General features: G+C 35.5%; 1 protein-coding gene across 7 annotated transcripts in view; it reads right to left on the bottom strand.

The window, feature by feature from the left end:
- Positions 1 to 25,789, bottom strand: part of A1CF (APOBEC1 complementation factor) — a 79,319-nt gene that overhangs the window by 28,150 nt on the left and 25,380 nt on the right. For 4 of the 7 annotated variants that reach the window (XM_054436444.1, XM_054436445.1, XM_054436446.1 and 1 more), the window contains exons 2-5: positions 25,100 to 25,243; positions 9,272 to 9,406; positions 7,144 to 7,274; positions 1,327 to 1,565 (exon numbers count right to left, since the gene is read on the bottom strand). In XM_054436444.1, the coding sequence (XP_054292419.1) occupies positions 1,327 to 1,565; positions 7,144 to 7,274; positions 9,272 to 9,406; positions 25,100 to 25,198 (604 nt within the window). In that variant the 5' untranslated portion in view covers positions 25,199 to 25,243. Of the gene's footprint in view, positions 1 to 1,326; positions 1,566 to 7,143; positions 7,275 to 9,271; positions 9,407 to 9,860; positions 9,954 to 25,099; positions 25,244 to 25,789 lie in introns of those variants that run through there. The other 3 variants (XM_054436449.1, XM_054436451.1, XM_054436450.1) reach the window with 3 other exon arrangements.

Below are 25,789 nucleotides of genomic sequence, written 5' to 3'. Positions count from 1 at the left end.
ATGTTCAGGATGGAGAAGTCGGAGGGCGGGGCACATGGAAGAGAAAGCAGAGCTGGGAGAATAATTAGATCTTGAAAAAAATTACATAAGGTTTAGAATATGTGTGTTTAGACCTCAGTGGTGGCCTGAAAACAGGATGGATACAAAACACTTTTCAATGGTAGAGTTGTTGATGTTGAAGAAGAAAGAAGAATTGAAGCAGATAGCAAAATATTACATCCAGGTCACTAAAAGTTATGCCCCCATGAGGAGTCTTAGTGAGTCTATCTATGGACCTGTGATTTAGATGACTTGACTGCTGGACAGTGAAGAGGGAAGAAGTTGTGAATGAAAGATTCAACATTAAAAATATCTACTTCTCTAAAAGATTCAGCAACCTTTGGGACTGTCTCATTTTTTTCCCTTTAAGTTGCCTTCATGAAGATATTATTGAAAGATCTTCCCTAAGCCAGAAGCTGTCTCCTAGTTTTGAAGATATCTAGGGGGCTGATATAGTATTGGTTTGTTCTGAAGAGTGTTTACAAAGGCAACATAAATGTAGACATCTTTGTGGTGGTTGTTTTGTTTTGAATTCTGGTGGCTCTCCCATAATTTTCATGAGAAATGTTCATTCCAGTGTGTCCAGTCTGTCATTTTTGAAATCCTCTTATTTTAGTATTCATTTAAAAACCTGTGTAAGTTGTAGCAAATGTTTTAGAATGAGCCAAGAACTGTAAAAAATTTTCCTAAGTTGATCTGACTGAGGTAGTGTTGGGGTGGATAGAGAATTTTATAGTTATTCACGAAATGGGATCTATCCTGTGGTTGTAACAACCAACAAATAGAGGTGCCTTTCTAAGGAGAGCTTTTAACTCTCTTCTCTCAAATTAGACAGAAATTATTAGACAACAAGGAGTCACAATGAAAGTATGTCACCTAGTTGTCATTGGAATAATGTATCACTTGAGGTTTTTATTTCTACACTGTAATGGAGAATATACCCTAATTCTAATAAGCCTGATAACAAAATCTATACACAAAAGTAACTGTGATTGATATACTTAATTTTAAGAAGATTCTTTATTCATCAAAGGATTGCTGTCACTTAAAGTTCTGGGTTTCTTTAGTGCATGTAAATTAGCCTCAATGCACAGAATGAATATTTTTCAAAACTGAGTCTGTGAAAACTTCAGGGAATGGAATCAACTGTGAGATAGTGAAGAAGGATAAAAAATTCAAAATACAGCATAATGAAAGGTAGCCCAAAAAATAAAAAATGCTTATTTTCTTTGCAGAGGAAGGCAGGATAGGCAGAGAAGTCTCATCTTTGAGGAGCGGATTGCTAACCTGGTAGCAGTTTCCTCCTCGCCATGGCAGCCGCTCGATGACTCTCATACTCCACAAAGGCAAAGCCTCGGTTTTTGGTTTTATCTGCAGCGCTTGGGTAGACAATGACATCGACAACACCTTCAGTAACCTTTTTCATCTCCGATAAGATTTCTTCTCTCTTTTTGGTTTTTGGGATGCCCCCAACAAATAATCGGCAGTTGTCCACACTGGCACAAACCCCTAAGAGGCGCCCATTTCTGCAAAAAGAGCAGGGATTTTGATTGATGAGAATGCTTGTAGGATTCAGGTTGAAAATGTATGGCTCTGGGCCAAATGTTGCCTGAAGATGTGGGATGTTTGGGTTCATAGCGTTGAAACCATTTTTGGAGAGTTGTGGCTTCTTTTGCAAGATTATTAGATGTGTCAACATGTGCTCTACATTTTCAAAGAAAAAAGTTATCTGAAGCTGAGTAGCATCTGCTTTCTTTTTTTTTTTTATTTTACTTTAAGTTCTAGGGTACATGTGCACAATGTGCAGGTTTGTTACATATGTATACATGTGCCATGTTGGTGTGACGCACCCATTAACTCATCATTTACATTAGGTATATCTCCTAATGCTATTCCTCCCCTCTTCCCCCCACCCCACGACAGGCCCCGGTGTGTGATGTTCCCCTTCCTGTGTCCAAGTGTTCTCATTGTTCAATTCCCACCTATGAGTGAGAACATGCGGTGTTTGGTTTTTTGTCCTTGCGATAGTTTGCTGAGAATGATGGTTTCCAGTTTCATCCATGTCCCTACAAAGGACATGAACTCATCGTTTTTCATGGCTGCATAGCATCTGCTTTCTTTAGGCTAGAGGTGGATTCAAGAGTTGTCAATCCTCACCACTCCCTGAAGCATCCCCAACACTGAGGCCCCTACACCTAACCCAGGTTACTGAAGCCGCCTGCCTGGCCTTGTAGTCACTTGAGTTTGCAACACCTGACATTCCTTTTCTTTTGCAGCCAAAGAGAAAAGCTGTTCTGATGTGATCTCTGTTAAAAACTGTCTCTTATACTTGAACACATTTTCACATATGACCTTATCTGGCCCACAAAAAAAGACCGTGAGATGGGCGGAGTAGATGTTATTTCCATTTATGGATGAACTTGAAACTCCAAGAAATTAAAAGACTTGCTTAAAATGTTATAGATTTTAAGGAATGAAACCTAGCTGTGGGATCTCAGTTCCTGTTTCTTCCACTGTACAGAGTTGCTTCTTAGCAAGTTGAGGTATGTACACATTCACTGGCAGAGTACACATTGATTAAACTATTCTGGAGAACATTTGGCAAAATGTATCAAAAGTCTTAAGTGTGCACAACCTTTGACCAAATAAAGTATCTTCTGGGACTATGTCCCTGGAAAATAAAAATGAGCCCTAGAATTTATGTTTAAGGATATTTATTACTGCTCTTTAAAATCTCCCCCAAATTGGAAATGAGCAAAATACCTCACGGTAAAGAACTGCTTTAATGTCTCTCAACTGAGATGTTACTGGCTTTGGATTGGACGTTTTCTCATTGCATACTATAGTACGTTTATCATCTCTAATTCTTGCCTACTACATGCCAATAGTGACCAATCTGATCATTCAAAAATGCCTCCCCACCTTTCTAAATGCCCCCTTGGGTAGACAGTACTGCTCCTGATTGAGAATCACTGGTAAACAAAAGATAGGCATTCATACCATTGCATGCTCTGCAGTCGTTCAAAAGAGTAATGTAGAAGAATATATATTGGTTTAAAAAAACAGTTCACAATTGGCTGCTAGGCTTTAAAAAGCTATAAAATAAGTATATGCAATGGCCATTTTGATTTAAAATGTATAGAAAAATCTGGAAAGACAATAAAATATCAATATGGTGGTTATTTTGGGGCAATGGAGTTGCGGAGAAATGGTTTTAACTTTTATTACTTTATGCTTTTTGATGTTTTCCATGTGTTACATATTAGGCTGTATGACTTTTGTAATAACACTAAGTTATTAAAAATGGGTAAAGTATGCTTAGCAGAAGCAACCCATTTGCCATGAATAAAAGCTCTCAGCCGGGTGAGTGGGTGATTGGTCTGATATCCATGGAGCGAGCTCTTGGTTGTGTGGCAGGTTTTCTGACCAGGGTTGCGCCACTGTCCTAGCTGTCTTCTACGCTTTGCTGAAGATCCAAGGACCGTGTGTCAGATCTGTGACAGGTCCATCTCAGTCTAGTAAGAATCGTGCCAGGAGTGTGGTTCTCAAGGGGAGGGAAGGGTTGAAAAAATAATCTTCCAAGTTTTTTTTTTTTTAACTTTACTTAAAAAAGAAAACACCAAAACCTTATTTTCCACAGTATTAATGTATTTAGACATTATATTATTTTTGATAGTTAGGGGGCTGGTCATATATCAGTTACCAGCAGGGGGAGCCTTGAATTCCATATTTTATTTTTAAACGGTTGTGGTTTGTCAGGCACCTTTCCCGGAATTATACGGAGACAAAGAGCCATCTCCTCTCAAAAGCTGAGGCCACAACTTTAATGTCTCTAGAAGCCAGACATTTAGATGATGATCAGTGAATATTTGATGAAGTAGAAGCTGATATAATGATAGATGGGTGAGAAATTGTGGATACAAGCAAATTGGAGGTTTCTTCTCTGCAACAAAAGTTCTATCCCTGGCAGGACTGACCCAAGGCAGAGTGGAAGTAGGTGAGGTTGTCTATGGGGTGTTTATTCTGGCTTGTCTTATTCCATTTATTCTACCCCCTAATTTTTAAGGTAACACTCTGCCTTTACCTTGCTTCTGGCATCAAGCTGTGCTTTGACTGGAATCTTGGCCAGTAACTATCTCTTCCTAATTTCTGTCATATTTTTCCTTTTCTTTTCCCTTCTCCTCCTCCATCATCACTACCATAACATTCTGCAAACATTCATAGAGCACCTAGTATGTGTCAGCACTGAGATGTATGTACATTATCTCATTTATTTTTCAAAACACCTCATGAGGTAGGTATATTTTTATCTCTATTTTACAGACAAAGACACTAAAATTCATAGAGGATACTGTTAATTATCAGTGGCCATGGTGGATTGATTGTATTCATTATTCATATCCTATCTGTTGTCCAAAAGTATTTACAGGCCCTATTGGGTAACAATGTGTTAAGTAGATACAGCAAATCCACTTGATTCCCTACATAGCCAATTCCATATCTATCTCAACTCAAATACCATTTTGGGAATAACCCTTACTGTTATGATATCCAGGTTCCATGAAAGACCAAGGAATGGGGGAACCTTTCAATTCTGGAAATCATAAAACTGTAATGTAGCATTTTGTAGCCCTTTTAAAGCACTTTAGTATATATTCTTTCATATGGTGAATTCTCAGAACATCTCTGTGTTCAGGTGCCAATGATAAAAGTGATGCTCAAAGAGGTTACAGCATTTGTCCAAAGGAACCTGGGCTGGACCCCAGGTCTCCTGATTCCTACTGCAAACAATCCTCCACATACTACACAAAGCTCTTTTGGGTCCGTGGAGGCACCTGTGGGAGGGGAGCCTCCTTTATGTTTTCTCCAAGACTCTCTTCTAGAATCCAGCCTTGGAACTGAATGGTTAGATTACAAGTAGTTGCCGAATCCAACTGATCTTCCTGTGGCTAAGGAGTTGTTTGTTTGTTTGTTTGTTTGTTTGTTTGTTTGTTTGTTTTTTGGACGGAGTTTCGCTCTTGTTGCCCAGGCTGGAGTGCAGTGGTGTGATCTCGGCTCACTGCAACCCCCGCCCTGCCAGGTTCAAGCAATTCTCCTGCCTCAGCCTCCTGAGTAGCTGGGACTACAGGCATGTGCCACCACGCCCTGCTAATTTTGTATTTTTAGTAGAGATGGGCTTTCTCCATGTTGGTCAGGCTGGTCTCAAACTCCTAACCTCAGGTGATCCGCCCGCCTCGGCCTCCCAAAGTGCTAGGATTACAGGCGTGAGTCACTGCGCCCGGCCCAGGAGTTTTTAATAAAATGAGCCAGTAGTTAATTGATTTACAGACTGTAAGGATAATGTATGACTTCTTTTAGTCCTATAGAAAGTGAGAGAAAAATAATTGTGGTAAATCTGCTCTTTCTGCATTCATCAAATTTAAGATCTACCCATTTTAAGGTGCAGTTCTGTTTCAGAAAGGGATTAGATGTGAAAAAACTGTATCTAGAATTGATGAACTGTGCTAAAATATAATTTTTTTAATCATTGGTCAACTTATTACTGTGTTCCAAACACTGGGTTAAGCACTGTAAAGTTGTTCTAGTATCTAGCAATAAACCTATGAAGTAGATGGTATCCCCATTTTATAGACAAGGAAATTGAGGCTTAGAATGGTGAAGTTACTTGGTGGCACTCAAATGAAGCATGGCTGACTCCAAAACTATTGCTCTTTAGCTGCTGCACTAATCTTCCTCTCACGTGGTTCAGGGCTTCCTTTAAGAAAGAATTTATGACAGTTCTCTCTCAAGTGAAGGTTTTAGAAATCAGACAATTTCATGATGTCAGTTTTATTTCCAGTTTATCAAAACTGGCTATTTGTTGCACAAAGTCAATTACATGGGACTCTCCCCTAGTCCCACGGTCTTAATTGCTATCTATATTTAGCTGACCCCCAAATTTATATTCCAACTGTGACCTGTCTCCTGACTCCACCACAATGCAGACAGTCACTTTCTCAACACCTCCCCTGGGATGTTCAATGTGCATCTCAAATGTAAAGTGCCCCAAAAGGTCCTTCCTGTGCTATTCTTCCAGTCTTTTCCATTGCAATGGCACTAACAAGTTCACAGATACTTGGACCAAAATCCTAGGTTTCCTCCCTGAATTCTGAATTCTCTCACAGTCTAAATCCAACATCTAGCCAGATTTGTGTATATCCCAGATCTCACCCTTTCTTATCTTGTCCACCACGGACCCCCTCATCCAACTACCACCATCTCTTGTCCAGATCTAGACAACTTCAGCAGCCTTCTAACTGGTGTCCTCTTTCAAACCTCACCTGCTATAGTACATTCTCAACCAAACAGCAGAGGAATGTTTAAAAAACTATAAATGTAATCAAAACTCTTTCCTCCCTTCTATTAGAAGAAAATTCAAATTCTTCACCACAGAGACTTCTGTACTTCATCCACACTTCCTCACAGAGTACACAGCTCTCCAAATGTATTGCTTTCAGTCCTCCTCTCTTTACCCTCTCTGGCCACATGGGCTTGCTTTCTGCCCCTCAAACATATCACGCTTGTTTTCACTTTCAGAACTTTACACTTGATGTTCTCTCCTTTCCTGAAATAACCTTCCCAAGGTCTGACTGTCATGACTGGCTCTTTTCATTCAAGTCTCAGATTAAGTTTCACTCTGCCGGAGAGTATTTTCTTAAATACACCAAATTAGAGTAGCCACCTTCTTACACAACTTTATCCCATCCCTGGTTTGATTTTTTCATACTATTTTGAGTGATCTTATATATTTGCTCTGTGAGTAGGAAATTATACCTTGATATATTCCCAATATTTTGAACAGTGCCCAATATATATTTATGAAACAGGCAAATTATTAAGTTTTGTTTCTTTGAACACTCATAGAACTTAGTTTGGTACTTCATATAGTATTGATATTAATAAATATTTAATCAAATTTATTTTTGCCAAGGAAAAATACTAATCTATTTTATTTCTGGCTTGGCTTTTTTTTTTTGGCATACAACATATTAGATAAACTTGGTAGAAAAACAGACACAGGTGCATTGTCTGTTTCACTTTTAATCTAGAAGAGGCAGAGCTTACCTAATTTCATAATTATTAAGTTGTTTGATTGCATTCTTGGCTTCCAGTTTATTTGAAAATGTTACAAATGCGTATCCTCTATTGTTGCCATTAAAATCCATCATCATTCTCATTTCATAAATTTTACCGATCTGCAAGTAATAGAAATAGAAAATTTATATTTATACGTTTGTACTTCTGAATGTCTGTGTGCATGTGCTGATACACACACACACACACACACACACACACAGTGTTTTCTGAAGTTTGCCTCCTGCCAGTAGTATTTGGCATTTGCATCCCATGTGGAATGGTTTGCATATTTTCATGTGGGTTCAGATCAGTTATCTGATTCATGAGAGAAGTTAAATAAAATGTGTACAAGTGACATTTCAGCCTGACTTAACAGAATGTGTTTTTGGTAGAGCAAATGACCTTTCATCACATAATTATCTGGAACATCTTAGAGACATGAAAACACATTTTGTCATAAGTACGGTTTCTTACACCTGTAATTCCAGCATTTTGGGAGGCCAAGGCAGGTGGATTGCTTAACCCTGGGAATTTGAAACCAGTTTGGGAGAGATGGTGACACCCTGAGTATACAAAAAATACAAAAATTAGCTGAGCTTGGCGGCACGTGCTTGTAGTCCCAGCTACTTGGAAGGCGGAGGTGGGAGAATTGCTTGAGCCCAGGCAATAGAGACTGTAATGAGCCATAATTGTGCCACTGCACTCCAGCCTGGAAAACAGAGCAAGACACTGTCTCAAAAAAGTGCAATTTTTCGATGTATGTGTCCATTTCCTCTAAATTGTCCTCTGAAATCTCCATAGTTTAATTTCCAGTTGGTCCTATTCTATCATTGATGTTTAAAATAAAATCCAAGAATGCTCATTCACCAAACTAACTTCTTAGCGGTCTTTTTCCTCAGCCATGACATCAAAATGAACACAGATATGTTTCAGGGGATGATCTGGGAGGCTTGTCGTTTTCTCTGTCTGCTGGCTGAATGTGAATGCTAGACTAAATACTACTAACTCAGGGCCAGGGCCTCCAAAGCAGGAGAACACTTTATTCTCCTGGCTATAGTGACTCTACTTGCCCATATAATACTCCCTTCTACCCCCACAACTGTCCTGCAGCAATCTAAACTGAGCAATTTACTATCACTGGCTGCTGTAAGAAGGGTTGCCCAAATAAATATGATGGGGCACGTCTGGAGAGAAGTGCCATTAAGCACATGCCATTTGTGGTTGGTCACTTCTCAGCTCAGCCTTACCCTACCCCACCCTCATGTATTCAGTAATGAACACCTATTTCTTCTGGGCTCATTAGGAAATAGTTTGAACATGTTTCATCTCTATGTTTCAGGTGTTTCTTGATGTTCATTTTCAGATTCAGTGTATAAGATTCTTACAGAATTAAGTCCTCATCATTTGTCCTCGTGCCAAGAGGGATTGTATGTGTAAAATTAGGTGCAGTTCTGAATCTGAGGCTGTTAACATACACATACACACAAAATTGATTTTGGCATTTAGGCAGAGAGCTAAATTCTCATATTTACTAAATTTTTCAGGAATGTGCTTTCTGCTAAAAACCACTTGGTAAATTATTAAAAATAAAATTTAATTTTGTATTCTTCCTTTAATTGAAAAGCCATATTCTTAATCTTCTTGATGCATTTAGGTAGACAAAAAATTCAGACCTGGAGATTTCATTCTGGATTACAGATACATGTTGAGCCTTGTCAAACATATACGTCTTTTAAAATGAAAATATTGTACTTTATAAAACCATATTAAAATTTCAAGTTGGAGCAATATCTAATTTTAGACGGGTTATTGTAGGGTTATTTTTGATGGATAGTTTGTAGTTAGATGGCATGACAGTGGAAAGATTGGGGAACAAGGTATAGATTTGAAAGTCATTAGAAACTGTAGCAATTCAAGCTGTCAGTAACAGGACAAGAGCTAGGTCAAGGCAGTGATTATAAAGGGACAATCACTAGAAACTTTGTCCATAATTGAGGAATGGTAATTGGAATGGAAACAGCTACTGACCAAGAAGGCTGAGAATGAAAGCAAAGTGAAGAGAATAGTATTTTTCCCTTGAAAGATAAGAAAAATTAAATGTTAAATTTGGACTCACTTTTTCACATAATGGTATAAGCTCATCCTCAAAAAGGTCTCGGGGAAGTTTTCCAATAAAAATTTCACAGCCCCTTTCAGGGGGTGCAGCATCCCAGCCAGGTGGAGGGCCACCATATTTTCTTTGTCCATTTTCCTGCAAATCCGGGGCAGGTGTGAAGGAGAGGAGAAAATGATCAAGACTTTAATTCAATTTCCTTGAGTATTTTTCAAAATAATTTCACATTAATGAATGTATTTATCATTGACAAGTAATTGTCAATTACTTGTCAATTGACTGGTTAAAGGAGAAAAATTAAAGCTTTTTATGTGGATTATAATACCACATTCTGTGCTTCCGCAGCTTGCTTGAGATAAACATTGTGAAAACTTGTAAACTGCTAGGCAAATATGTTTTTTTTTCTTTTTTAATTTCATTGAGTAAGAACACTTAAGAGATCTATCTTCTTACCACATTAAAGAGTAAATAGATCAGGGTAATTAGTATATCTATCATCTCAAACATTTACCATTTATTTGTGTTGGGAACACAAGGAATAGCCTTCTTCTAGCTATTTACAACTACATATTAATAATATATTATTGCTCACCGTAGTCATCCTGCAGTGCTATAGAACAATAGAACTTACTCTGGCTGAGGCAGAAGGATCCCTTGAGCCCAAGAGTTCATTACTAACTTCTACAACTAATATTTCAAGAAGTGTTATGCTACAAAATGATACAAGTTGTGGAAAGAACACAGTGACCTAAATAAAGTAAAAAGAAAAATTCTCCAATGTATCACTCTACCCTTCCTTAGAAGTAGTTACTGTCAAAAATTTCATAGGCCTTTTCAAATATTTTTCTATGTATATTTTTAAAAGACATATGTTAGTTGTTTAAATACACTGCTTTGTATGACTGTGGTTTAAAATTGAAGTAAAGCAGCTTGTAGTGTCCCTGTTAAATCTTCGTATACACCAACTTGAGTCTTTCTCAATTATAAGTGTTAGCACAAAGGCTCTTTGGATCACCGTATTTAATTGATGTCTGTGGTGTCTGTGGGTCATGATCATACATTATTTCTAATGATTCATACCACGTTTTTTAAAAATAATAATTTAAAAAGATATCATATGAGTCTTCTACTTTGCCTGGATTACTTTTTTTGTTTCAAACAACTATTTTTTAAATCTAACTGAATATTTAAATTTTTGCCTAGAGAGTTCCTGTACTTTTTTCTTACCTTACTATTCTTGTCCAGTAGTAAAACTTTGATGTCACTAAGAAATCTGAGAAATTGAAATACTTAATGCTTATAGAAAAAAACCCCAAAACCTTGGTAATTTAGTGCTTTCTAGCTCAACCAAGAATTACCTTAAAAATGTGCAATTGACATTTTCAGAGACATTAATGACTTTTATTTATTTACTTCTTTTCAAACAAATACCTATATAGCGCTTACTATATGTCAGATACTGCCCTATCATTACTTAATGTCATGGGTTAAGGACTCTTATTATCCTATTTACATAAAGTACCAAAGCCCAGATGAATTAATTTGCCAAGGTCACATGGTTGGGAAGTGGAGAAGCCAGAATTTGAACCCAAGCAGTCAGGCATCAAAGTTCATCAGCTTAATTTCTGCATTTTGCTCCTTTGATATATGGAAGCCACTTGTAACAGATACACACATTAAAATATTCCTTATTAGCCTGGCATGGTGGCTTATGCCTGTAATCCCAGCACTTTGGGAGGCTGAGGTGGGTGGATGGTTTGAGTCTAGGAGTTCGAGACTAGCCTGGCCAACATGGTGAAACCCCATCTCTACTAAAAATACAAAAATTAGCTGGACATGGTGGCACATGCCTGTAATTCCAGCTACTTGGGAGTCTGAGGCATGAGAATCACTTGAACCCAGGAAGTAGAGGTTGCAGTGAGCTGAGATGGTGTCACTGCATTCCAGCCTGGGTGATAGAGCAAGACTCTGTCTCAAAAAAAAAAAACAAACTCGTTATTTATGAAAAAATGTATCACGCCATTAAATAGCAAATTCACAACTGCAATTTAAAATCATTTCAATTTCCAATCATTTTATTACATAAAATATTTGGAAGAACATAGCTCATATTTCTAACCCCAAAATCCAAAATTCAAAACTTTTCAGTGCCAACATGATGCCACAAGTAGAAAATTCCACACCTGACCTCATGTGATGGGTACACGAAATCATTAAAAGCATTGTATAAAATTACCTTCGAGCTATGTGTATAAGGTATATATGAATCATAAGTGTATTCTGTGTTTATACTTTGGGTCCCATCCCAAAGATATCTTTATTATGTATATGCAAAAATTCTAAAATTAAAAAAGTCTGAAATCCAAAATACTTCTGGTCCTAAGCATTTTGGATAAATGATACTCAACCTGAATTGCCAAATTACCATCCTTCTCCCTGTGCAAACTCTTTCCATTTGGGTGATAATGATTTTTCTGAGCCCATTTTTATGTATCTTTGATATCTATAACATTCAACAGATTATAAATTTACTATACATTCGGTGGTATTTTTACCCTTCAAGTTGAGGAAACCAAACTTTAATCCCATAAAATGGGATTAAAGTAAAATGGTAATTCCAGAAATTCTGCTTTGAAAAGCTTCGATAGTTTGAAAATAAATAGGCAACCAGCAGATTGACCTTTTTAAATATATCTTCAACTTTCTTGATTGCTATAATTGCTAAAAATGCCATCCAACTATTTATGCATATGATGTGTATAGGAAGATTTACCTGCTTACAATCTGAAATAACTGGGCAAGAAATCATATTAATTGTCTTTCTTTGTTTTTTGTAAACACTTGAAAAAAAATCCAAAGAATATTTTTTGAGACTATAAAGAGTCTGATCAGTTCAGGGATGCCCTGTAGTTCACTCAGTGGGGGAGATTTGCTCTGTGAGCTACCCACTGGTTTTGGAATGTACCAGTAATGGAAGTTCAGATCAATTTAAGACAGGCACTGGGCATTAGTCATGGGGTTAGAATAGCTGTCCATTACTCAGAAAGGATAGTTGGGCTCTGGGTTGCTAATATGTCAGGTACTATTTTCATAGTTGAGGAGTTTAAAATAGATAAAGCCCAGTTATAACTGCTCTTTTCCTCCTAGCTGATGTCTTCCTCAAGGGAAGCATTCTCCACAGCAGCACAAATGTATTAATAGTTCAGACTAAAAGAATATAGATTTTTGTTTTTCATGAGAGAATGTTTATTAAACTCTGGAAACTTTCATTTTTCCAATCGAAGACTTACAAACCGTTGTCTCTCTAGAGTCATATACAAATAGGTGGAAAGTCTTCACCTATGTAAATTAACAACTGAGGACACAATTCTAACTATAAATCCAGTGGCTTTAATTTACATATTGGATGCTGAGCCTACCCGGTTACTCAGTTTATATGTCAAAAGTACTTGGAAATTTCCTCCTATCACAGATATTTCGAGACCTTCATGATGAAGCCATTGAGTCTTTAAGAGACTTTGTCTACCATCTTCTTGACCTTGGATAAAAACCACAAAACCTTCCTCAATAAATCATTCTAAGCAATAAGTCTTAGCATGAAGATTGAATGAACTGAGTTAATTTTGGCCATTGAGAGTTTGAACTTGTTATATACCTGGGGAATCTGGGCAAAAATTGCCTTCTCCTACAGAACTTAAAAATGACAGATACTTGATTTTTCTAGCCTTCCTTGCAGCTGGGGCCAACATGGTTATTGGAAAATCATGGTTTCCTTTACTAAACGATGGACAATCATGGTTTCCTTTACTAAAATTGAGTTCTGATGCAAAAGTCACAAATGGTGCAAACTTTAATGTTGAGCATTCTGTGATGGCAGATAACATTTCCTTATCATGACAAGTATGTGATGTGGTTTTGGGTTTTGTTCTTAAAAGCTTACCCTTGAATCGGATTCTCCACATCTAAAGTTTCTGTGAACCAGTACCCTTTAATAAACTCTTTTATACTTAGCCAGTCAGAGTTAGCTTCTGTTACTTGCACATGATAGTAATGACAGCAAAAACAACAACTACCTCCAATTGAATTAGGTATTTTGCTGAGTTTTACATTCATTTAATCTTCTTAACAAATCTATGAGGATGCTACTACTATTACTTTCATTTTATAGACAAGGAATCCAAGGCATAAAATATGTCCAAATTCATACAAGCAGTAAACAGCAGAGACAAAATATGAAGACGCTTGTAGTTCCATTATCTTTCTTTTATTTTTACATTAACACAATATACTAATTTTATAGATGAGGAAACTAAGTCCAGAGATACATAACTTGTCTAATATCACACTGGTTTAATTTATTGTAGAAAAGACTAGAATAAAGGTCCTATCATTCTCAATTTGGTGAACTTTATGGCATATATAGTATTCAAAAATTGTGATGATTATTCTTCTCAGGCTTATCAGCCTCAGAAATCCTCACGTTGCGTGCTACATTTATTTTCCTGCTCAACTTCACCAATCATGGACACCAGATGGTTTCCCATAAACAAGCCCATTCATAACTGGAAGGACATTAATTAATGAACCCTCATTCAGCCTTTTTTTTTCCTGAGTAGTAATTTCAGTTTCTTTAATGGCTCTTTGGAAAGTTCATATTTCAAGTTTGTAATCGTCTTTGTGGTTCTCTTTGATTCTTTCTTTCTTTTTTTCCCCTCTAAGAGGGAAGAAACTGTGTATTTTTCATAACTAAACTTGTTTCAGATGTTTTCTTGTCCATTTTCCAATTGACCAGGTTAGTATTTATTCCTGCTCCTGTTCCCTTGGGTCCTAGCCAAATCTACCCTTGCTTAGTAGCATTTCAAGACCTTACCAGCTTGCCAGTCACCAGGACCATACCCAGAACAGTGGTTCTGTGACAAAACTCCTGTGCATGGTTCTTAAAGTTGACAACAAGGCATGGAGGACATCTCTCTTGATTGTGTCACTTGTGTTTCATGAGTCTATACTGTATTTTCCTAGTTGTTGATTTGTAAAATTGAATAAAAGTATTTATTAGACATTATTTCTATTGTATTCCACCTATATACTAGATCTTTCATTATGTGATAGTTTAAGGAAAGTCTATGGGGCCATAAAATGTACCAACAGGACCCTCTTCAATGTGATTTTACCTTTGGTCTCTTCTAAAGTTTTTGTTGCCTGAGAACAACACACAGTGCTGTAGGGAATATTCCTTTCTAAGTTGTATATAAAATAATTATCTATTTTGTATAGTTTGTTCACCTTCACATCTTGTTAAAATCAGTGACTTCATGTTGGTAAAATCTGTTTTTAGACTGGAATTTAGAAAGCAGAATTTATTTGGCTTAATATACTGTAGAAGTTGGCATTATTTCTATCAGCTATTTTCTACAATTTTTACAAGATGTATGCAACATGAATGCCAGATATAATGTTCCTAAAGTAGGAAGAGTAACAAAAATTGTGATATAAAGACTAAATGAGTTGTTGAAATTTTGTGGAAATGTAGATTAGAAACAAAGACAGGAAAAGCTATGAACATAATCAAATATTAATTTACCTTTATCATCATATAGACTAGTGTTTCTCAAAATATGTGAGGATGATATTAGGTGGTTTATAGGTCAGTATTTCTTATTTTAATAATTATGCATTTATTTTAATGTACAGTAGAAAAAGTATAATTAGCACACAAAACCTGTGGGTTTCTTACATATGTAAGAAAAAGTTTACTTTTAACATAAATGACTAAAAATAGTGAATTGATTTAATGAATTCTTTTTTTTTTTTTTTTTTTTTTTTTGAGATGGGGTCTCGCTCTGTCACCCAGGCTGGAGTGCAGTGGCGCAATCTTGGCTCACTGCAAGCTCCGCCTCCCGGGTTCACGCCATTCTCCTGCCTCAGCCTCCCCAGGAGCTGGGACTACAGGTGCCTGCCACCATGCCTGGCTAATTTTTTGTACTTTTTAGTAGAGACGGAGTTTCACCATGTTAGCCAGGAGATGTAATGAATTCTAAATAAATAATATTGATGGCATATATCTATGGCAAAAATCATGAAGAAAGGTGCAAATGGCTCTTGGCTCTTGACTTTCATTTATTGGTTTCACTTTTTGCAAAGCCCTGACATTTTATCTTTAAAAAAATGTATGATATGGTTCTTCTAAGGAAATAACTATTAGTAAATTATGAGTCACCTTCCTGTTTCACTTTGGAAGGTTGACTATTAAAAGTCTATTTCCAAGGAAATTAATCCCAATTTCACTTGAAGTTGTTAACTATCTTATGGAAGCAGAAGCGATTCATGTTTTCAGGTTGATGCATTTAATAATATCTTTTAATAATTTTCCTTTATGTTTAAGGATTATTCAGTATCAGCGTTTGAAGCATTCAAAAGCAAATAGGCTTTTTTAAATGATGTGTTTTGCAAAGCTTTTTATAATGTAAGATTTTGGTCATTCATAAGAATATTGACTTTGAAAATAGGCAAAATTAGAAAACAGAAAACGTTTTGTCAGTGTTTTTCAAAATTACAAAACAGAAAACTTTTTTGAGTGTTTTTCAAAATTAGAAAACAAAAAGCATTTGTGTGTGTGTATGTGTGTTTCTATAAAAGAGAACGAGTAAAATGCCAACTCACTTCTAAGACCCTCTGCTTACCTTTTCCAGCAAAGTTTGCATAATGATGGACTGCAAAGCATTATTTCCTTTTTTTGAGGCCAGGAATTGCTGTGCTCATGCTTGCTTCTGGCTCTGGGCATGTGCCCAGACACACTGCTTCCATCTATAGGAACTTCTAAATTCCTTTCAAGAAGTAATTAGGTGACAGCTTCAGTCATTCCTTAATCCGTTTGGAGCTTTTATCCTTAAATAATGTGTAATTTATTCAATAGTCCCATCTAACTTTTTTGTTTACTTACAATTTGCCTTTTTGAATTAACTATTATTATTGCCGCTAGATCTGATTAAGTTATGCAAAACTTCCCATGTGCAGATAAAGACATAATAAAGAACATTTGGTTTGGGTAATTGCTCTTCTATCTTTTCCTAGTTCAACATATGCCAAGCATAATCCCATCTAATGCACCGGGTTTGAGGCATGTAAGGAATTTTTTATAATCATTCTTCTCCTTACAACACTCTTGTGAATTTTAATTTCTGACAAGCTGAGGGACTCGGCAAGGCACTAAATCTATTCTGACTTTAATTATTTCATCTACAAAGGAGTAGGAGGGTTGACTAGGTGGTTGCAGTAGTCCTGTGGGAGTGTGAGGGTGCTTGTGAAAGGAAGGCTGACTTTGATATCATGTTTAATGGAGGAAAATGTTCATAGGATGTTTTGTGAGTTAGTCAATTGGAGCCTTAAGAGGATATTGTAATTTTAAAAATCAGTGTATCTCCTATTCCATGTCCAGTTGACACGTATTCTGTTAATTACCTAATGACTTTATGCATTGATTCACTTTGTTATTTAAATAAACTTATACCAAAAAGAAAATATATTGTTCTTATAAGTGGAATATCAGTATCGTTTCCCACAAATGGACGGTGATTATAAAAACAATTGCAAACAAGGGAAATCATGACCAACTTCTATGTAGACACTATCGTCTACTAAAAGCTCTGCACTCTAGTTCTGCTCTCGGTACTTAAAAAGGTTAGCAGGGCCTGGAGAGGTGTTTAAATCATACCTCCAACAACTAACTTTCCTCACCTGGAAGCCTGAGCGAGAACTGAAAGTGGAATAATTCTCTCTATATAGGATTGGTTGTTATTTAATGATGTGGACAATGTGCCATTTAACATCATCTTGGTTCCCTGCTCAGCACTTCTTTAACAATGTTATAAAGGATCACAGCTGCTGAAATCCTATACAAATTCATGATTGCAAGGATATGTGATCTCAATAATTTCTTCTTTGCCTAGCTTGTTTGAAAGCTGTCTTTTGCATCTCATAATGCTAAGCTTTCAGTTTCTGAAGATGAAAAGTCACTTAATTTTAGTTGCCAATCAGTACTAACAAATGAATAGCACTTTAAAAAAAAGTGTGAATTTGTCAGCATGCACCGTCCAAAGTCCACAAGACCTGCTCATGCTTCTTCATATTTGGGTCATGAGGTCACACCAATTTTTAAGCTGATAAAACAGAAAAACTCTGTGCTTCTAGCTTAAGGGAAAGCACTACCTTGTGTAGTTTATGAAGGTTTTGAATCTTATATCAAACACTTCATATATAGTCAACACCCTATGAGGCTATTTGAGGAGAAATTCATTGCTATTTGGAAATAATAGCTTCTGGAACATATCTGTGTTCCTTGGGATAATGAAGTTCCCACAAATGTTGGGCATACACCCCCTGCACAAAGGGATTCACAGAACTGCTCCATCATTTGGATTCTTTCACACCACGCTATGGCATCTCTGGCTAGTAGAAGTAAGACTGCTTCTGAGCTTTAAAATAAAGTTGGCCTGTGGGTGGCTGGGGTGATAAGCTTAGGGAAGCATGAGCCTGTGATGATCTACTGGTCCCATCCTGTTCTAATGCTTATTGCTACCTATTTAAAGAATTGGTATCCATGCACTTGGTGAATGACCTAAGTCCTTGGATAGCAGGGATGTGAGCAGGTGGTGAAAACAGGCAATAGAGGAAAAAGTAGGACCCAGGAGCTATATTTTGCCATGAAGTCAAATTCCTATTTCTGTCCCTAGGATTTTTTGTGCAGTGGTTGAAAAAGAATGTCAATGCCACGGTGTTTTTCCATCTGCTCCTCTCGGAGCCAGTCTAGATGAAGCCAATTAGTAAACCTGAGACCCTCAGGTTATTTTTATTGTATTATTTATAGGAAAAAATGCCATTTGAGAAATATTCAATTAAAATTACCTAAGTACATTATCTCAAACCGGAAAGATGGAGAGTTAGCTTAATTTGGGGCACTCTTAGAAGAGGAACGGTATTCTAATTAGACTTGATCTAGCGCCATCCTTTGTACCTGATGGCTTGTATTTGCTGAAGAACTGAACAAATTAGAATCAAAACATGTGATTTCATTAAATTTCCATACAAGAGAGTACGCATAGAAAGGAAAGTGTGAGGGGTGGAATTGAATACAGTATTTTGTTCCTAGTTTGAGGCAATTGTTCCCAGGACACCAGGTCCATCGCTGATTAATAGAGGAAGGGAAAGATGAAATCCACCTACTTATCTGCTGTAATCTCACTAGATCTTTGAAATTAAGACACATTAATGTCTTCACTACCCACAAGTGTTCTGCATTTTATAAATATTTTGTTTAAGGAGTACTGCCTGTGTGCTCCATCTTCCAGGGATACTTGGCTCCTTGAAGAGTTTGTTTGCTCTCATCTGGTAAGTCTTAGCGTCAATGTAATTTTTCCTAAAGAAGGTCACCTGGCTTTGTCTTTTACACAGCCTGGTTTATCACATTCTTGACACTTACCATGATCTGTAATCACTTTGCTTGTTTCTTTATCTATTAATTTTCTATCTTTTCTATGAGACTAATCTTCATAAAGTTTAGAAACGTGTCTTTCTTTGTGGTGGAATCAACCAATGAATTAATACATGAATGAATGAGGGCCCAGTGCTTGAGTTGGTGTGAATGGGCAGCACAAGAAGGGATGCACCTACTTATTTTAAGGAAGATTAAATACTAAACTAAAGAATTTTCTTTAAAACCTAGATTCGCTTCTAATATAGAGCAGTAGATTAAGGAATCGAGCTGGAGTCAGGAATTTTTTTTTTTTTTGTAAAAGGCCAAATAGTTGATATTTTAGGCTTTTTTTTTTTTTAAAAAAAATGCTTAAAATACAAAAAAAAAAAATCATAGCTTGCAATTACTACATAAACAAGCTGTAGCCACATTTGGTTCATGGGGCATAGTTTGTTGACCCGTGATTTATAATTGTGTAACTCTGGGGCTTATTTTCTAACTGCAGAACAAAAGGATTGGACTATATCAATATTAAACAAATTTTATGTATATGTAGAATTAGAAAGAATAGTCTAGTGAACCCAGGGACCTATCACCCAAATTTAACAATGAAGTTTTTTTCCATGATTTTTTCTTTTTTTTTTTACTCCTGACTGACCCTTAGAAATCTTTTCTACCTTATCAGATTTTTTCCTTTTAATAAAAACGATCTGCATTTATTATAGAAAATTTAGAAAATGAAGAAGAGCATCAGGCAAGAAAAACTTAGAGATTATACTTTGTTATTTTATAATATTCTTTATTGTATGTGAATAATTTCTTAAAATATTCTTCACAAATTTATATGTAGCCTTCAGATTTTTAACTAAATGTTAAAATTTGAATACTTCTCCATGTCTTTGAAAATTCTTTGAAATCATAATTTTATATTACTGTATAATTTGAAAATATAATAATGATCACAGTTTATCTGACCATTAATATTACATTGGATATTTAGGATATGTTTAAGTTTAAATTTCTAAAAAATTATACATTTCACTGCGATGAACATCATTATGTCTAAATATTTGTCCTCATTCCTCAGGTCAAAAAGCATTGTCAATTTTAAGGCTCTATATAGAAAATGCCGATCTTTTTAGTACCCACAGCTGTATTGCTCATTTGAGGCTGTCTTATGTTGTTGTAAATTTTGGATACATTCTTTTTCATTTCACCCACTTTATATGAACTTTAGGTCAGGCACTGCATTTTTATACTCTATAATCCCAAGACCCAGCACTAATACATTTTTCTCAATAATAGGGACTAAGAAAGCAAAACAGAAGAACAAAACAAAACAAAAAATCTTGATGTTTATTTAGGATGATCGTTGGTTTACTAAAGCAAGGGGACTATCATACCTCAGAAAAATTGATTGTGCTGTAATGATTTTTAGAAAACAGACTACCAATAGGATAACTGGATAAACAAAGCTAATATACACCACATTTTAAATACTTACACCCTACTTGAGGGTGATTTTTATTAAATATATATTTAGGTTTAGTTGTAGTAGAATTAAACTTGATGTCAACAGACACCACGTTGGGTGGAAGTGTATATTTTTCTGAATATGCTCACCTATGAGAATGTATTTTTCTAGTTCTAAGGAGAAAATTTCAGGTGAGAGGAGCATCACATATCATAGTTTATGACCCACATCATTAATGCATTCTTGAGGAAAGACTCATCATAATGTAATTTTTTTTGTCTTTAGCTATCAAAGAAGTATATGCTAGCTTCCGAAATCTGGAAGTACAGTTAAGAATAAAAAAGTAGAGAAAAGAATCCCCACACATAATTCCATTACACAGAGATAAAGACTGTTCACATGTTAATACTGTAGCACACTTCCTTACAAACTATTTTTATAAGGCACAATACAATTATGAAGCTTAAAGTTTAACTTAGTAACATTATACAATTTTCAACAAGAGTATGTATTAAATACATACTATATGTGGGGTACTGCATTACATCTCTTTTTTCTCTACAGTACTTTGATAAAAACTTCAGCCATCAATATCCAAAGATATTTGATTATTTTAGAAAGAGATCACAAAGCATATTTCCAAACCCTTAGAAGCAGGCGTTATTGCATCAGTTGCTACATAAAAGGCTGGGTCACGTTATTAAGTAACTCACAAAATTCTATTTTTGATAGCTGTATTTGTCCTGCTAGTGATAAGAGAGCGCAAATTCATCACCCTCTGTTTTTTGAATTCTTGGTCTGCAAATATTCAACATTCAATATCAGAGACTGCAAAGATACAGCAAAAGTAAATCCTTCAAACCCTAATTTATAAAATTCTAAACTATAATTTTATGGGTATGCTGCTTGGATTGCATTAGGATGTTTCTTTATCTTAATTTTTGTACAAAAACTTTCTAAAAAAGTAAACTTGATGTTCTTAATGTTGCCTTTCTTTCTTTCTTTTTGGATAATCATATTGATCTTTTGTATAATCCAGAGTAGGAAGGCTGACGTATTAGTAAGACTAAAGGATTTTCCCTAAGTTACAAAGAGTTTGCAGTTGTGTTTCTACATATTTAGGCTACCCTTTCGACCAAATAGTCCAGTGTGCTAACCAGTGACTAGGTTCAGAAGATACTAGAATCACAAAAATCATGGACAAATAGTTGGGTATTGCCTAGCTGATCTTCCAGGAGATTATGGCCCGGAGATGTTAAGGGACTTATTCAAGATCATACAACTCATATGTCGTAGGGACTAGATTAGATTACAGGCCTTTTGATTTAAAGTCTTGGATAATTTTCCACACTCTGTAGACAAAATCAGGAGGGATTCTTCAATTCATTCAAAATGATTGAGTTATATAGGTATTTACATTTTGATTAGAGGCCTTAGGTATAGATAACTAGCTTTTGGAACATTAGGCTTCTACATTATTGAAGCACTTCTGATTCAACAGTCATGCTGCTAACCAATATTACTTAAAGTGAATCATGTTACAAAGTTTAGGTTCCAAAAAAATGTTTTTCACATGCTCTAGCATGCTGATCTCTAAAATTGCAATCTTAAAAGTCACATTATAACAACTCTCAGTTTTCTGAGTCTAACCAAAAATTTTGGCCAATAACAACAGAATCTTAATCTCACAAGTTATCTAAACTGTCTGTGCCTTGTTTTCTTCATCAGGAAATTGGGGATAAACATAGTAGCTACCACACAGTGTATAGTAAGAACTAGATGAGTTAATATACACAAAGCAGTTAGAATATTTTTTGTTATTATTATTATTACAATTAACTTGTGGTCTAGGTCCTTATTATAAGCATTTTCTGAATATTATTGAATAGATAAGATCAAAGTAAAATAAAGATTGGCCATATATTTTAGGAGTATTTTATGTGTAAACATTTTAAATTATACATATCATTATTTTCTCTATCAGATAAATGTCCTTAAATCATAACATTTGACCTTACAATGGAGTAAAATTTTTAAATGGAGTAAGATTATCTCCATTGTTATTTGGGTCTCTTTTCAAAAAAATTATTTGCAAGCTTTCTTCATAGCTTTAACAATAATGTGTTACAATTGTCCTTCAGAATTTTTTATATGATTACCGTTAGTAACTGAATACTATTTCATCTGTGACAGGATTTTAAGATGGAATTGGACTTTTAAAATTGGTGCATAATAATTGTACACATTTAAGGAGTCCATGTATGATATTTTAATACATGCATACAATATGTAATGATCAAATCAGGGTAATTAGGATATCCCTCACCTCAAACATTTATTTGTGTTGGGAACATTTCAAATCTTCTCTTCTAGCTATTTTGAAATATGTAATAAATCATCATTAACTCTGGCCTCTGATTTAGGTGTGAAACCAAGTGACTAGAGCACCAAGCAGGATGAGAAGGTAGCAGGAAACTATTTTTCCATTGTTAACTGTCACCCAACACCCTAAGCTTAGAAAAGAGATTGGAGAGTTTGAGAGAAGTTTTTGGAATTTACACAAAGATATTTGGAGACAACTGCTGTTGTGTTGTGAGTCTTAGTTCCCCTTAAGTGGGAGGAATTGGGAGGCGCCTGTCATTTTGCCTAAAGCACGAGAAACCACTTAGACAGCTTGATGTGTATTCCCTGCCTTTGTGTTTGGGGAACACACTAAACTGGTGGGTCTAACTCACTCCTGAAATCTCTCACTGTGAACAATGGGTTGGTCTGCAGCTTTGTTGTTGGCAAGGAGAAGTGGTTGCTTTGTGTCACCTCAACTTCCAGATTTTGTTGGGTCAGGGAATGTGTGTTTCCGGGGACCAGAGTTTGGCCACTTGTAGAAATTAATGATTATCTTCCATCCTCTCCATGAGGGCTGCTTCAAATATCAAAGAGAACCCAGCAGGAGACTGGGTGTCTGAGGATCCTACAAAGAATCTCACAAGCTTTGATACCTGTCAGGCCTGAGAGCCCAATGAAGGTAGCTCAGTAAAAACTTTCCTTTACCATTTCCTTTGCTTTTATTTCTCCCTTCTGCTTCCATCAGGAGTCAGAAATTGTTGTTACCAAACTGGTGTTGAAAGAGGAAAACATAGTGCAAAAAACCAGAAAAGAAATTATCCTCCACCCTGACATACTTGAGAAAGGGAAATAACTGTAACTTTGAATGATTTTATGTCTTTACTATTATTCCAAACAATCTAGTTTGGAATAACATCAATATGAAAAAATATCAATTTTTTTTAAATCAAGGATCTTTTATTACCCAAACGTTACCAGAAAAGTTATGAGACTTAACTTGAATTTCATCTGGGGGAAAAGGAAGAAACAGTACGCAGAATTGAATGAAATGTAATTGACAATTTATATTGTTTTGAATTATTTTTCATAAATTCTGCTTGTTGAGTATAATAATTATACATTCATAATTTACTTAATAATTTTCTTGTATTTATACATTTAAGTTTGTGACATTATGCATTACAGCTAATGTCACCCTTGACAGATTTATACATATTTCTATCTTATGGGCCATTAGAAATACAGTTCCAGAAAGGGAACACTCATATAAATATTAACAGATTGCTGTTTGAAAGGGTTGAAATGCTTTCTATTTCTACTGTCTTTGCCCAAATGTTTCTAATATCAAGAAGTTCAAAATTTTAAAAAGATTCAAAAACACTCTTGATTTTATAACATTTATGGAAGTGTTGATTGCAAAAAGAAAGAAAATCCTCTTTTCAAAAGTTTAATGAGTCTAAAATAATTTGACTTTTAAGTATTAAAAAAACTAATATGTCAGTATCTCCATGGACTTAAATGAAACTTCAAAAAGTCAACTATGAAATAATAGAAACTTTTTGAAATCTTAAAAAAGACTAACACTCTTCATTAGGATGAAGAAAATAACTTTATTATTATATTATGTCTAACAAAGCATGTCATGATTTATAAAATTAATTAAAAAATAAACGTACATTTTGCAACTGACAAAGGAGCATCTAATGGAAGGACACTATTGCATATTTTATTGCTAATCACACATGACATTTGAATTCATAGTAGTTTGAATTCAAGATTTGGTTAAGTTGGGAAAGTATGTGAGTGAAAGAAAATAGCAGAGCAATTAAAATACTTTGTCCTACTGTAAAAACAGCAACATTTTTTTCTTTAAATAAGATAATATATGTATCTAACACTACATTTTTTTAAATGCAGCATAAGTTCTCTAAAAGAAGATATCATAAAGATAATAATAATATACAGATACTTTCTAAAAGACAGTGTCTATAAACAGACAGTTTTAAGATTGTGGTGTTTTCTTTTTTCCTTTTACAAAATGCTGAGCATGGAGAGAAGATAGTATTACATATCCTAGACTGGATGAGCAAGTGTTCTGAGAAAACAAACTGCAGCAGCTAGACGCAAAACGTTCATTCCTTGGATCCCACATCTAGAAGTGTTACGTGTGCACTGATCTCTCTGGAAACTAAGCCTGGTTCCTGCTGTAGTTTATTTTCTGCTGATTCCTGAAACACCAATGTGGTTCTACTTCACAGCCTTGGGTGGCAAATTCTAGCTGCATTTTTGTGATAGTCTCTATAACTGTGGACACTGATTCTGTGACAAGTTAAGGTTGAATTGATAACCTAGAGTAGAAAAAAGGTTACATTCAGGGTCATCTACAAAACAGAAATGTTCCAATTTCCTTCTCTTTTAGAAAGGGACATTTCTCTAAAGAGCTATGTAACTGACCATTCCCATTTTGCATCTTAGGACCGCTAATATTCCCACCACTGTGCAAATTCAGTGGTGAGTCTCAGCAGATTTCACAAGAAGTTCCTACCTGGACCAAGCTATATCCTGTGCGCTGGATCAGTGCGCGGAGGGCTGCTTCCTTCTGAGTGCCGCTCAATCCATCCCCGGATTTGTGATTTGATTCCATTGAGAGTGATTATCAGCAAAAAATCAGGTTAATTAGGGTTGCTCACTGAAACCAAATTTAAGATAAATTAAGTAAATTACTGTTGTCAAGTCCAAACTTCTCCTGTTCATGAAGGACATCTTTAGGAAATATTCTCTGTAAATGTGTCATTAAAGTTAGAGCAACTAAGAGTTACATACAAACAAGGCTGTGTAAATGTACTCTTACAAAAAACTTTTAAAAATGCACAATATTAGTTGAAATTTAGAAACAGAAAAAATGAACAATACCTATTCTCCAATTATAATGCAGATTAGTAATTCTGAATCCACTTATCTCAGGATGTCACTAAATACTCAAAAACAGATCAGCTCACATCTATTAAAATAATATGAAGAGTATTCCTTACAGATGTGAGAAGAGGGCACTGTCGCTAATTCTAACCACTAATATAAGGCATCAGAATTCTCAGAGATTGAGTTTTAGTCTGTGTGTCAGCTAAGATATTTATCTACTTATTCTCCAAAGATAAATTTTTAGAACAAAATGTGCCAGTATCATATACACAGAAGTCATCATGCAAAGTACTCTATGTAATAAAAATGTGACATT

Source organism: Pongo pygmaeus, chromosome 8 (genome assembly GCF_028885625.2).
Source record: "Pongo pygmaeus isolate AG05252 chromosome 8, NHGRI_mPonPyg2-v2.0_pri, whole genome shotgun sequence".
Taxonomy (NCBI): Eukaryota; Metazoa; Chordata; class Mammalia; order Primates; family Hominidae; genus Pongo; species Pongo pygmaeus.
This window is presented reverse-complemented; position numbering and strand designations above follow the sequence as displayed.